The following is a 14,108-nucleotide window of genomic DNA, read 5'->3' on the forward strand; positions in this document are numbered from 1 at the left end:
GCTGTTCCGTATCCCTTGCCTGACTTTTCTCTATGAAGCAGCTGAAATTAGACAAGCTAGTCAGCAAGTCTAAACAGTGGGAGTTAGAAGATAATATTACTCTATATAACTGAGTTTATTAACTATTAGTGATTTCTGAGAGTCAAAGACATTACCTCAGCAATAATTGTGAATTTCTATTTCTAAATGAAAATTAGTCGAGATCATTAAGTCAATGTGTATAATAGGCTGTTTTCTTTGAAATCCAAATTGGGACTAAATAAAATGTAATGATTTAAAGTTATGTGATCTTGACTTTAGGTCAGCTTTTTTCCTAGATAAAGGCATTTTTAAGAGCTCAAGGTTGTATGGAAACCAATTTGACAGTAAATTTCATATATTAAAAAATAAATAAATAAATAAATAAATAAAAACAAACAAACAAAAAAAAAAAAAGAGCTCAAGGTTTTCAGTCCACTCATTTTTAAATGCATTCATAAACAATCTGAACACTATGCTTCAGACCTTCTAGGAATTGTAGAATATTTTAGTTGAAAGGTACCATACAGGTAAGCTTGTCTCCTTTCAAATGCTCCCCCCAGACATGTACAGGTTGAGGTGTCAGGACCAGGTAGTTTTCTGGGAGCCTGAATTAGACACATCTGTCTTTAAAGCTTGGCATCCAGAGACAGTGAAAGATAGTGTTCAGAGATGAGATGGGAAATGCAAATTAAGTAGTAAAACCAAAGTCATATTGAAAATGCTGAGCAAACGTTAATTAGGCATAAGAGAAACAAAGAGATGGAGGTTATCAGTACAGTGCAAATAAGTTTGGATATCCAGTGAGAGTGGAAATTAGAATCTGGTGACATATGAAATACTGTGGTAGAATCACAGGGACTTTTTATAGAGAATGCTTGACCTTGTTTCTGAATGGGGAATTGAGAGTCCTGAGCCAATTTAAATAGGTATTACTATAAACTTAATACTTAAATTCTCTTTATAGAATTCAAGTTGCATTAGCCATCCAGCGTATATGTGAAGAACTATAGTGACAACTACTTATTACTTCCTAAGGATGTCCCTTTTGGTTGTGGAAAGCTCTGAATACTGGACAGTTTTTCCTTTTATTGAACCAAAATGGTCCCCTGTAACTTCCACCAGCTGGACCTTGTTTTTTATGCTATGTATGCATAGCTATAATAGAAATGTAGTATCAACTGTACTATTTTTAGAAATTCAGTGAGACCCAAAAATTCAAGCAGCAGGATTATCTGCATATCCTAATTTAGGGTCTTAATAGCCAAGAGAAGTCTTATTTTATTAGAACTGCAGCCAGACAATTCACATAATGGTTCTCAAACTTCAAATGTTTCCTAGCATTTTAAATATTCTCTAATAAAATTCTTCTTAGAAGATAAAAAGAAGCTTTTAATAGGGTTATCACCATGATCAGCATAGTTAATGAGTACATCTTGGGACAGGAACTTAGCCATATTTGTTGTAGGGGTGGGGCCTTTATTTTCAGTGAATCATCGAACACATATTCAGAACTATGGAAGGAAAGAGCTAAAGGTTGTTGTTTATTTGAAGTTCCTAATACATTTTGGAGCAAGAATGTAAAATATGAAGGAAACATGCTTTCTGAGAAAAACAAAAATGTACTTCCCAAGCTCAAAGGAGTCAGTTTATGTCAATTTGTTACCATTTTATTAAAATCAAAGAAAGAAAACAATAAAAAAGAAACATTTCATTAAACAATCAGGAGGAAAAATCAAAATTATTCCCACATTTTTATGAGAGCACTTTCATTCAGATACAAGTAGCAGTTACTCATTACCAAATGGCATCCTTTTGTTAGAAATATGGGTTTGAGGAAAACTGTCAAAGGGATGATCAAAAGGCAGTGAGGCAAGCACATGTGTATTCTCCCTGAATTGGAGGAGGGGTTCCTTTTGTATTAGATGGCAATTCTGGTAAGTCTTCACAAACCAATACCGGGGACTGCTCTTGGAACATCCCCTGGGGACTTGAACATCATTTGAGTTAAAGTGAGGTCAGCCTTGTTGGCCCTACTCTATTGCCTAAGCTTTTTATACATGAGTCTGATACAACAAACTGTGGTAATCCTCCTTTTCCATGAGGAGGGGCTGTCTTTCTTCACGGAGCTGCTTTCTTTTGCGACGACGACACAATAGGCTAGTGAGCCTTCCCAGCACAGCCGTGAGAACAGAGCCTACCACAGCAGCCCCAATGAGCCATGGCCAGATCCGACTTGCTTGTTCCAAGAAGGGCTTAATGTAATCTTGAAAAATGTCCCGTTCTGAAATAGAAAGATATCCCAGTGTCTTTACTGTTGTCATCATCAGCATCAGCATCATCATTAACATCATCATCATCATCATCATCATTATCATTAATTATCCTTGCAGAGTACTGTGGAGTCAGACACTTGGGTTTGAATGCCAGCTCTGCTACTTAGTGGCTATAAGAGCTCAGAAAATTCACACCTAATACTCCTAAACCTTCGTTTCTTTATCAGGAAGGCAGGAACATAATACCACCTTGCTGGAATGTTTTAAAGTTGATTGATAACAATCAATCAACTGATCTGTAATTTATGCAGTGCCTACAACCAAGTCAACTATTGTAATTTCTAGTTCTTTATTCTGATATTTGCTTCCATATTTCAAAATAATAGGTAAATATTACCATCTTTTAATTCATCAAGTTTATATCTGGAGTTCTTCATATAGAAGTAATGATTCTTGTTATCTTACAACTCCCCTTTTCTTCCCTAAGTCTTTTTGGCACAATAACATCATGATTTGGGGTGAAATCCACATCTTGGATTTTCATTAGTTTTAATTTTTTTAATGTTTATTTTTGAGACAGAGAAAGAGAGAGAGAGATAGCGCAAGTTGGGGAGGGGCAGAGAGAGAGAGAGAGGAAGACATGGAAACCCAAGCAGGCTCCAGGCTCTGAGCTGTCAGCACAGAGCCCAATATGGGGCTTAAACCCACAAGCTGTGAGATTATGACCTGAGCTGAAGTCGGATGCTTACCCGACTGAGCCACCCAGGCACCCCTTCGTTAGTTTTAGTATATAAATAATATTCACAGTGGAATGGTTACATTTCCTTATGTTATTTTTCCCTTGTAGTTAATAATTTATTGTATCCTTTTGGTTGATTTAAAAATACCTATCACTATTTATAAGAGACTCTAAGATATTCCTATTCATTTTGTATACAAAGAAGAGAGTGCATCTTGGGCTTACCTTGAAGCAAATGATGTCTATGTGACTCAAGTCTTGTGCGAAAACAATATATGTAACTTTGGGGCATTTTCCTTAAAAGGAAAAAAAATGTATCTTTTCCTTTTTCCTTTTTTCTTTTTGCTTAGTGGTAATGCAGATAGTGTGTTGATGAGCCATCATGGACCATGTGGTCCAGATTAAGCCCTAGGTCTTGTGGAAACAAGAAAGAAAAGCTCCGGACCCTGGAATTATGGAGCTGATGTTCAACAACACACCAAAAATGCTATTTGAGCAATAAATAAAGTAACTTATTTAAGCCATAGGTCTTTGAACCTGCATCTGCTCTCAATCCCTACCTTCCCACCCTCGCTGATGCAGGAGCTATTACATTCTTTGAAAACTCTTTCCTTGGTCATAGTTGATTGGTACATGGTAGACCACTGACTCAAGATGGGCCAATCAGAATCACTTCTCAGAATTTACTGTGCTGCAGTTGCCAGGTATCTTGGGAACTGATGACAGCCTGACTTCTCAACCTGTAGAAGACAGGATGAACGCACTCCAAGAAATAGAGATGAGAGAGAATGGGAGAGACAGTGAGAGGGACAAAGGGACAGAGAGACAGAGAGTCTTTAGGGCTTTTAGTTCCCTGGTTCCTGCTCTTCCTCAGTCTCAGCTGCATTTCTGCCTTTCCCAGAGTTTGAGTGTTCATCCCTCCTTGGATTTTTTTAAACCAAAAAATACCTTTATTTTTTAATCAATCTCATTCCTATGGAGTTTATGCCATTTGCATTTTTGAAAGTCCTGATTATTTAAAAAAGTTAATTATATGTCCACTACAATAAAAGATGGAGTAGAAACCTTAGGAAATTTTGGAATTGCAACTACAGTAAAACCTTCTATTATGAGTAACTTGTTCTGCTAGTGTTCTGCAAGATGAGCAAACATTTGTAATAAATTTTCACTTGATAAATGAGTGATATCTTACAATATGACTATGTGATGCTGAATGTCATATGATCACAACTGAGCCAATGGTTCTTGAAATGCACTTTGATATACAAGTGCTTTGGATGACAAGCATGTTTCCAGAATGAATTATGCTCACAAACCAAGGTTTTATGTATATGTAAACTCCATGTATAATAAAAATGAGATTCACAAACCAATGAGAAAAGGAATGTTTATTTAATAACATATCTTGGAAATCATGGGTAGCAACATGAAATAAAATTTAAAATGATTCAGAATGTTCAGAATGGTTAAAATAGGAATGTTCTTTTTTATTTAATAGGATTAAAACCCTGTCCATTTCTCCTTCTGTCCTTGACACCATCTTTTTGCCAGCTGTCACTAAGTTACCTCTAAAATTCCTAAAACTCATTAAGCCTAATTTGAACAGTGTTGCAATTTAGAGTTTCTCTTCATCAGGAAGGGACAACAACTTACAAAGGATAAACATTACCAAATACATTATATAAAATATTTAGAACTTTGACATTTAAATCTAAGCAATGAAAGCAAAAAAGCTAAAATTAAAAAGAAATATCAAAAAGTTACTGTTTTCAATATATTTAAAATTATTTTGAAAATGGGACTCCAAATGCCTGCTTATATTGCTAGTAGTCACTTCAATATATAAAGTATGTTTAAAATGTCTAGCAAAATGCAGGGTACATAGAGATTCCATAATAAATATGATTTCCTCTATTTCAGGCTCAGCTCAAGTCACAATTTTAAAGTACTATTTCTTTGTGCTGCTCTTCAGCCTCTCTTAAAATTTCTCTACTTCAGTTCACTCTAAGTGGTCTCAATTTTTACTGCTACCAATGGACTTCTTTGAAACACTCTGTATTTCTCAATGGCTTTAAACTAAAATTCAGACTTTCTTTCTCAGCTACTTTCTTTGGAACCCAAGGAGTACACCTTTAAATTATTTTTTATATCATAATTGTTCTATCTTTGGCTACCTAAATTAGCCCTTGGTAAAATGCCTAGCACATAGAAAGAAATTTATAACTGTTAATGATTGTTGTTATTCCATAATAATTTCAACAATATTTCAGTTGAACCAGCTTCTAATAAGAGCTTTCTCTCTCAAAACTGCTTTGATTACTGATTCAAGTCAGCTCTCTTTTGGATTCTCAGACTATTTCTTTCTTTGCTCACTTGTGACACTTGGCACCATTGTCTATGTGTTGTAATTATTTATATGTATTATATGTATTTTCAGGCTTAATCATAAGTTCTTGAGAGGCAAGTATTATGTCTTGTTTTATCTTTCATTCTTCTATTCATTCATTCATTCATTCATTCATACAGCAAATATTCATTGAGACACATTACATGCCAAGTGGTGGTCTTAGCACTGTAAGTTAAAAGATAAACAAGTAGAATCCCTGGCCTGAAGGAAACCAAAACTGGAAGAGGAGAGTAGCAAGTAAATAAATTATTTCAAGAGTGATGTTGTAATGATGGAAGTAACCAAAAGATACAATGGAATCATGGTGGAAAGAGCTCATATCTGTCTGGGGAGTCAAGGGTGGCCTCCCAGAAGACTATCATGCATGTGCTGCATGTGATGCAAGCCATCATGATGGCACATGATGGCAAGCCATCCCAGGAAAAAAGGAACAGTATGCACTGATGTATACACATAGGCAAGCATGGCTACTGAACACATTTGTGAGTGATAGAAGCCCCATTATCAAATCTCAGCGGCAGAATGGGACACTCTAGTTACCGTCATTGTGTCTCCTCCTCTCATTTTTAACATCAAATGTTAAGGTCTTTTGGGATATATTGGGATAAGGCAGCTCTCGATAGAGTAGTATCATACAGAAAGCAGGATCGCATTTTCCAACAGCATTAAGGACACAGCCTTTTATTGACAAAGCTTTTTGTTCTCGCCTTTTAATCAGTTATGCATGCAAACAAAATCACCTGCTGCTCAATTTTTAAAAGCATCGCTAAATTCGGTTATAAGAGAAAATGTTTGACAAATGCCAGACCTCAGCTGCCTTTTACAGAAAACACTTAAGTAATTACAAACATGAGTACTTGAATGATGAATAATAAACTTCTTGAACTAAATTACATGAAGCAGTTTTTAAAAATTTTTTTAGTAGGCCTAAAGTTTAGCAATAAATAAGAATAAATTTTAAACTTGAATGTACAACAGAAGCAATAGAATAATTCATAAACTAGAAAACAGGCAGTTGCTATTGTTGATTTTAAAGCCAAACTTTTCTAAAATTAATGGTATATATCCATAGCTGTATGAAAAGTACCCTAAACAGATACAACATCTCAAATCAACTTTATTTTTTTTTAAATATTTAAGTAGAAATAAATAATAAATAGCTAAATCCCCTAATGTGACTTTTTGAGCCCCCTCTCCCTTCTCTCCTTTGATAGATTTTGTTGGCTTTTCAGTAAAAAGTACTCATTTGGACTACAGAGAAGGAACAATGAGATGGAACATAATATACAAGACATATAGGGACTAAAGAGGACCCTGTCTAGTGTGGCATAATGAGGGAGAAAATTAGTTTGGGATTCAGTATTAGCCACTTAGTTGCTTGATGACTTAGAATTTGCCACTTTATCTTTCTGTTCTCAATTTACTTGCAAAACAAAATAAAAATCACTACTACATAAGATTGTGCAGATTAGCAGAGATAATAATTTACCTGCTGATGTCTGTAACCTATATCCTATTACTATCTCTTTTTCTTTTCTTTCTTTCTTTCTTTCTTTCTTTCTTTCCTTCTTTCTTTCTTTCTTCTTTCTTTCATTTATTCGTCTTTGAGAGACAGAGAGCATTGAGCAGGGGAGGGGAAGAGAGAGAGACACACAGAATCCAAAGCAGTCTCCGGCTGCCAGCTGCCAGCACAGAGCGCGACGCGGGGCCTGAACCCATGAACCATGAGATCATGACCTGAGTTGAAGTAGGACACTTAACCAACTGAGCCACCCAGGTGCCCCCAGAATGTCTTCTGAGTTTCAAGGCCAACCAACTGCCCCAGAGACATATTTACCCTGATGTCTCCTATCATCCCATTTCACTGTATAACAAATGCAAACATGAGATTCCCACCATGTCTGGCCTCGCTCTTACTGATACTGTCTCAGTGACAGTATTACCATGCATCATATTCACAGGCCAGAAAGCTTAAAGGCATCCCTAACATCTCCTTCTTTCTCACCTCCTATGATTCATATGAATCCATGATTATCACCTTGGAATCATTTTCCAAGTTCTGTACATTTTATAAATTCAAAATAATATCAAATTCTTTCATGTTTTCTGCCAACCTACCTACCTCTTGGACTCTTGTAATAGCATCTTCACCACCTTCCCTGAATGTGCTTTGCAACTGCTACAAAATGCCCTACATACTGCAGTAACAGTAATCTTTAAAAAACTCAAGACAATCTGTTTAAAATTTATCAATGGCTTCTGTTATTTTAGCACTATGGCCAACATCTGCAATCAAGACCCCCTCTTTTCAACTAATCACTTCTCCCTTTCATGCCGATATCCTCTGAAATATCGCTTCATTGACCCCTAGACATAGGTATATCTCCAAATAAATAAGTCATTAGGTAAGTAATTGTTTAAGGTCTTCCATTAGTATGTAGACTCCATAAAGATAGAGACTATGTTGTTTACCACTGTATCCATCGTATGTAAGAACATGCTTTGTTCAAAGTAGTTATTGAATGTATGTAGAAATAATAAATAAATCAAAAACACCACCTAGAAAATACCTAGTGTGATCAAAGGCTTGAAATATGTTAAAAATACATGTCTAAAAATGACCTGAGTATTAAGAGGGCTGACATTTTTCTAGCAAGCTTTACTTATATTGGTTAAGAGATATTATCTTTCATGACCAATATCACTTGTACTCAAATTGATTCATTGATTTCACCCCAATAACCAGATATCATTTGATATTTAAACTAGAGAAGCTTGAGAGATATCAATTCTAATCTTGTAGAGTACAAGGTCAAGGTGGAGTGGGGAAAGATTCATACATAAAAAATTATCATGTAACTCTAATAAAGGAATGATTAAACATGACTACATATATGCATAAAATGATTTAATATCTGAGAGTTTGACAAATTGATAAACAGGATCAAAATGTAGCCAGAGAGAACAGCATGTCTAAAAGCATGAGCCCATGAAAGAATATGGCATGTTTTGGAAATGGAAATCATAAAATGCTAAGTGGTGAATATTTGAAAAGCCATTACAAATACGGTTCTTTCTTTATGTATGGTGGGGTGTTTATAGATGGAAGGGAAAACATGTTACTTGAGACTGTCTTTTTTTTTTTTTTGACTTGCAGAAAGCCCTCCCCTTACCACATCTCTGCTCTTCGCAAAATTTCCCATTCTCAGTGATCTTAAGGTTTTGAAATAACTGATTTCCAAAGCCAGCCATTTTAGTATTCCTTCCATTGCCTGTGATTTTCAGATAAATCAAAACAGGTTAATCAAAGCCATATTTGTTCAACTAGTGATCCCCAAAGGGCAGGTAAATGTTGATAAAATATAGGTTCTCCTGGTATCCCTAAATTGTGGTTCTTCTATGCCACATACTAGCTAGATGGCCTTGGACAAGTTATTTATATTCTTTAGGCTTCTGTTTTCTCATCTGAATAGGAAAAAAGAAATAATAATACCTAATTCATAGGCTAATTATGAAGTTTAAATAATGCACACAGCACACCTAAAAGAGTTTCTGGCACATAAAAAATACTCAGTATGTGTTAGCTATTATTAAATGATTTCATTTCTTTCCTCAGGGTAATTTTCCATTGCCTATACTACTCAAATAGGAGAATTTAGCATTCTGTAAATAAACTGTACATTCTCCACCTCTTTTTTTCTTGTTATTATCTTCATTTATAGTATTCTCTGCCCTGTTCATCCTTCAAGGTCTTGTCTTTCTCCTTGAGTTATTCAGGGAGTTATTCAACTCAATAGCTTGAGTTATTCAGAAGTCATTGCTTTCTCCTCTGTGCTCCTCTGTTGGATTTTGTTTATGACTTTTTTGCTGCACTTAACACAGACTGATGTTTTGTGCTTTCTTGCACAATTGCCTGACTTCCACATTGAATTTAGAGCTCCTTGAAGTTTGGAACTATGTTAGTCCTTTATGTCCTTAGAATCTAGCACAAGAGGTAGGAAGTTGGTAAATGTCATTAATATGTTTAATTTACTTGTTTTTATGAATTATAATTTTTATGAATTATCAATGAATATAATGAAACATCACTGCTTATTGAATACCTCTTACTCACAAGCCATATGTTATTGTTTTTTGTTTTGTTTTGTTTTGTTTTGTTTTGTTTTTCTACTGTTTTTGGATGTTGATACTCCTGTGTTAGAGTAGAAGCATTGTGTAGTGAAATGAAGAGAGGGCCTTACAGTACTGAAATCTGCCTCCTCCACATATTGGTGTAGGTTATTGGGAAAGTCATTTAAACTCTCACAGTATCAGTGGGATCGCCTATTACTAGAGATAAATACTAACCCTAATGTATGATTGATTAGTAACACATGTGCGAGATCTGCATGTAGCGGGTTCTTGGGTGGGGGAAGACATTGTTACCTGTACCACATTTATTAGGAAGATATTGATATTTCTACTCAGGAAGATTATTTAAAGCCCAAATATAATTATCATCTTAGAGTTTTATATTATTAGCTTAATCATGGTCATAGAAATTATCATTTTAATCATTCTTCTTCTTTTTCCTCCTCCTGACTTTCCTCCTCCTCTTCTTCCTCCTCATCCTCCTTCTTCTTCTTTCTCTTATTGTTGTTCTTCTTCTTATTATTGTTATTATTAATTAGGCTTAAAATTAAAACATCCACAAGTTTTGTTGGTAATTTTTTAAATTTATTTATTTACTTATTTATTATTTTGGAAGGAGAGAAAGAGTGTGTGTGCAAGCAGGGGAAGGGCAGAGGGGCCGGGGGGCGAGAGAGAGAGAGAGGGAGAGAGAGAGCGAGAATATCCCAAGCAGGCTCCGAGCTGAGCATAGATCAGTACAGGGCTTGATGCCACGACCATGAAATCATGACCTGAGCCAAAATCAAGAGTCAGACACTGAACCAACAGAGCTGCCCATGCTTCCCTAAAACTACAAGACATTTATCTTTTGTCACACCACACTGGACTCTTTAATACATCATATTCATTTAATTAGCACAATATCTCTTTGAAGTATTCTGACCCTGATATTTCAGGTTAAAAAACTGAGATTCATAGCGTGAAGAAAAATTTCCAAGGTCACCTTACAGTCAGCTGATAGAGTCATGTCTTAAACCCTCTTTTTCCTTTCTGATTTTAATTGTAATGTTCTTTCCATGGCTGCCATATGCAAAATGCCCTATATTAAGCAGAATAGATGTGAATTTAAAGATCCTTGCAACTTAGTTCATGTAATAATAAATTAGTGATAAATTAAGGTTTGTAGTATGCTTTCCCAATTTAAAGGCTTTGGGGATAGCATTGTAAAAACAAAAGGTTATATAGTCTCTCAAAAGATATTGGTCACACAAGATTCATCATTTCATATGAAAGAAATTAAACTTTACCTGAATCTTGTAGGTTGCTATAGTCATAGCCCAGATCTCTGGATGAAATAAAGAAATCACCATTTCTGTATAGAGGTATAAAAGGAACCATGTAGGACTCCCGGTTGTGTCCAATGGGTGCATTGGCTTCTGGATAAACTTCTTGAAGGGGATGGTGCCTTCGGAGCCATTGTTCAAAAATACTGTAGAGGAAAGGATTATTCAGACTCAGAAACATATTTATAAGAGAAATATTTATAATTCTTAAAGTAAAATAACCAGGCATATCTTAAAATTCCAAGACATGGAAGGATGCCAAATATATTTTTTATGCTTTGAAAATATTTTGGAAAGCACTAGTTCATTCTGTCAGCCCCTGATGAAGCTCACTCACTTGAAAGAAATATGAGAGGGTAACTATGGAAAGGGAATTTCTTAGGTAAGTGAACTTTACATGACAAGTTTAGACCTTTCAGAATGCTGCAGAACAAGGGTAATTATTGGTTGAATGGCAACTGAATCAGAGTTGTAAATTAAATATGTTTCTTGTTTCAAAGAAAGTTAGCCTAAAGAAAGAACACATAAAACTAAGTTGGAATCAGTACTAAAATTTGTTTTTTTGTTTGTTTGTTTTTTGCTTTTTGTTTTTTGGTCATGGCAGGGGACTTTCAATTATTTCAACCATCTTGTTCTGTTTGGCGAAGTATATGCTCAATGAGACTTGGGGTGAGAAAGAGCTTACCTCCCATAATGAAGACTAAAAATACCTGGACTTGGCTTTCCATCTTCCCCTTAAGCTAGAGTATGACCATATGATTCATACTCAATCATACATTCATCCAAGACTTTGAAACAGAAGATAGTGACATACTATCTTGTCACTAGCAAGGACAATGACAAATTATTCTGGTAGTGGGAAGACAATTGTGATAACAACATCTAATTTTTAGGGATTATAAGACCAGAAGTACCAGGAAAGGAATATCCTGTGTTCTATAGCATGGTTTTAGCAGATCTCTTGGCTGCTACTCCCCTCTTCCCTTGTTCCCACTCATTTCTGAACCTGCTTCTCCATGATTTCCTGGGCTATCCAATATCTTCTTAGCAAATTCTTTTTCTGTTTAAATCAACCAGAGTTAGTCTCTTGTGTGCAATTAAAAATTATGACAGAACAAAAGATAAACAATTAAGAGATTAAAAAGATTAAGAACAAAGTAGAAACTTAACCTATGGAAGAATTTATAGTGTATCATTAAAAGTGTGACAAAGAGAATGGCTTTGTATTATCAAGCTATATAATAGAGGGAAGGACACAAGACCTAAAGTCATAGAACTCCCCTTAAGGCCTAGCTCTGTGTTTTAAAAGCTGTATATCTCTAAGCAAATCACTAAAGTTCTTGGAGATCTAGCCTCTTCGTCCTTAAATGAAAGCAGTAATATTTGCCCTATTTCCAAAGGGATTATCCAATGGGATAATATTTATGGAAGTACTAAATAACTAAGCTATTGTTACTTAGCTATAAAACTTGTGCCAGGAGATAAAAAGTTAGTGCATTGTCCTGGCGATGGTGTCTAAAAAGGAAAGCGATAATGCTTCAAACAAAAAAAAATTGAAAAAAACATGGAAATAAAGAAGAAAACAATGATGCAGAATGGCAGTTCATTTTTTCCACACTGGAAAATAGTTCTATTTGTTTAGAGTATCTGGACTTCAAATGCTAGTTGTGGTTAAAGTTGGCTTTTAATTGTGAATTAACCAAGGGATCAGCAGGTTACTGATAAATACTGAAAATCTGGTCCACAAATACCAAATGATCTCTAAATAGCTCAACTACTAAATAAGTTTTTTCAGTATTTATTATGAGTCAAAGTTTGGAGCAGCAAGAGCCTACATAAAAAACTGAGTCCCATGGGTTATGACAAGGGAAATTTGTAAAAGTTTCTTAATTTGTTTGATTTTCCTTTTCTTCATCTGTGAAATGGGAATAATATTTATGGATTAATTAGTATAACATAAGTAAGATGTACATTGAATTGCTTAACAAATGGTAAGTGGAAACCATCATCATCCTCATCCCCTTCTTCCTCTTCTCCCTCCTCCTCATTATTAACTTTATACTGGAAGAACTTTACAATTAGCGAGAGACCTGAGACATACTATAACAGAAATGCCAAAGCCATGTACATTTGAGCTGTGTCTTTTTAAGAAAGTTTATGATTCTGACCAGCAGGAATGAAAAAGGAGAAGATATGGGAAGACTGGCTTTTCTGTGTGTGCCTTCTCAACTAAAGAAATTTGGTATTGGCTTAACGAATAAGGCCCAAATTCTATTCAAGACCTAAAGTTTTATGAATCAGCTTTTTTTTTGTTTTAAATTCTGCAGTTTTTTCCTTGCATGAAAGCATTACTTATTCATTATTTACAATTCAGAAAACATAAATGGGCAAAAATGAGAGGAGAAAAAATTCATATAATTGCTTCATATTTGTTGTATCTAGTTTATAAAATGTGCATATATGTACATATATATTTTAACAAAAAAAGAGAATTGTATTATAACATTTTAAAAGGTATTTTATTTGTATTAAGCAATATTTAATGTTTAAACAATATTTAAACACGCTTACACAATGTTTACCTGCTTTTCAACTGGAAAATCTATTTTTTTTTTTAATGAGAAGGAGGCTTTTTGATCCAGTTAATCTCTCCCCCATCCCTATTAAACTTTGATTGCAAAAGAGCCCAATATCCAATGAGCTACCAGATAAGGGCTTGAGGCAAAAATTGTGCCTTTCGTTAATTGAGAAAAATTACTACTGTAGTTCAGCTTATAAATAATCTTTTTTTTTCCTGCCGAGAAATAAAAATTCTTCACTAGGTAGGACAAGGACATCAATTCTTAGCACCAAAAGATTTAATGGATAAAACCATTAATGTGCTCACCCACCTTATCAACCTTTTAAAATGAAGGTATTAATCTCGATTAGATTCTTCATCGGTGGTACTCATCTTCAGTTAATTTCATCAAACCATGTCTAAAATGACTCACATTGGAATTCTGATGCTTAGGTTAGATAATCACACTGCCATTTTCAGAAGACCTTATCTTCCTACCAAAGATTTATATCAACTATATCTAGACAGTTTTCTAGAATTAGGAAAAGGTACAGATGATCATGGATACAAACAAGAAAGGATATGTTTTATGTATAAAAGTAACATGAGATTTCTGATTTCAAGTCTGACATGTAAAAACCCTGGACACTCCCAT

General features: G+C 34.9%; 1 protein-coding gene across 2 annotated transcripts in view; it reads right to left on the reverse strand.

The window, feature by feature from the left end:
* Window positions 1-1,662: 1,662 nt before the first annotated feature.
* The window catches only part of TYR (tyrosinase), a 106,180-nt gene continuing 93,734 nt past the window's right edge, over window positions 1,663-14,108 (reverse strand). Inside the window, exons 4-6 of one of the 2 annotated variants that reach the window (XM_058687527.1) lie at window positions 10,858-11,039; window positions 3,259-3,329; window positions 2,105-2,302 (exon numbers count right to left, since the gene is read on the reverse strand). In XM_058687527.1, coding sequence (XP_058543510.1) covers window positions 2,216-2,302; window positions 3,259-3,329; window positions 10,858-11,039 — 340 coding nt within the window. In that variant the 3' untranslated portion in view covers window positions 2,105-2,215. Of the gene's footprint in view, window positions 2,303-3,258; window positions 3,330-10,857; window positions 11,040-14,108 lie in introns of both variants that reach the window. The other variant, XM_058687526.1, reaches the window with a different exon arrangement.

The sequence above is a fragment of the Neofelis nebulosa genome, chromosome 10 (assembly GCF_028018385.1).
Source record: "Neofelis nebulosa isolate mNeoNeb1 chromosome 10, mNeoNeb1.pri, whole genome shotgun sequence".
Lineage (NCBI taxonomy): Eukaryota > Metazoa > Chordata > Mammalia > Carnivora > Felidae > Neofelis > Neofelis nebulosa.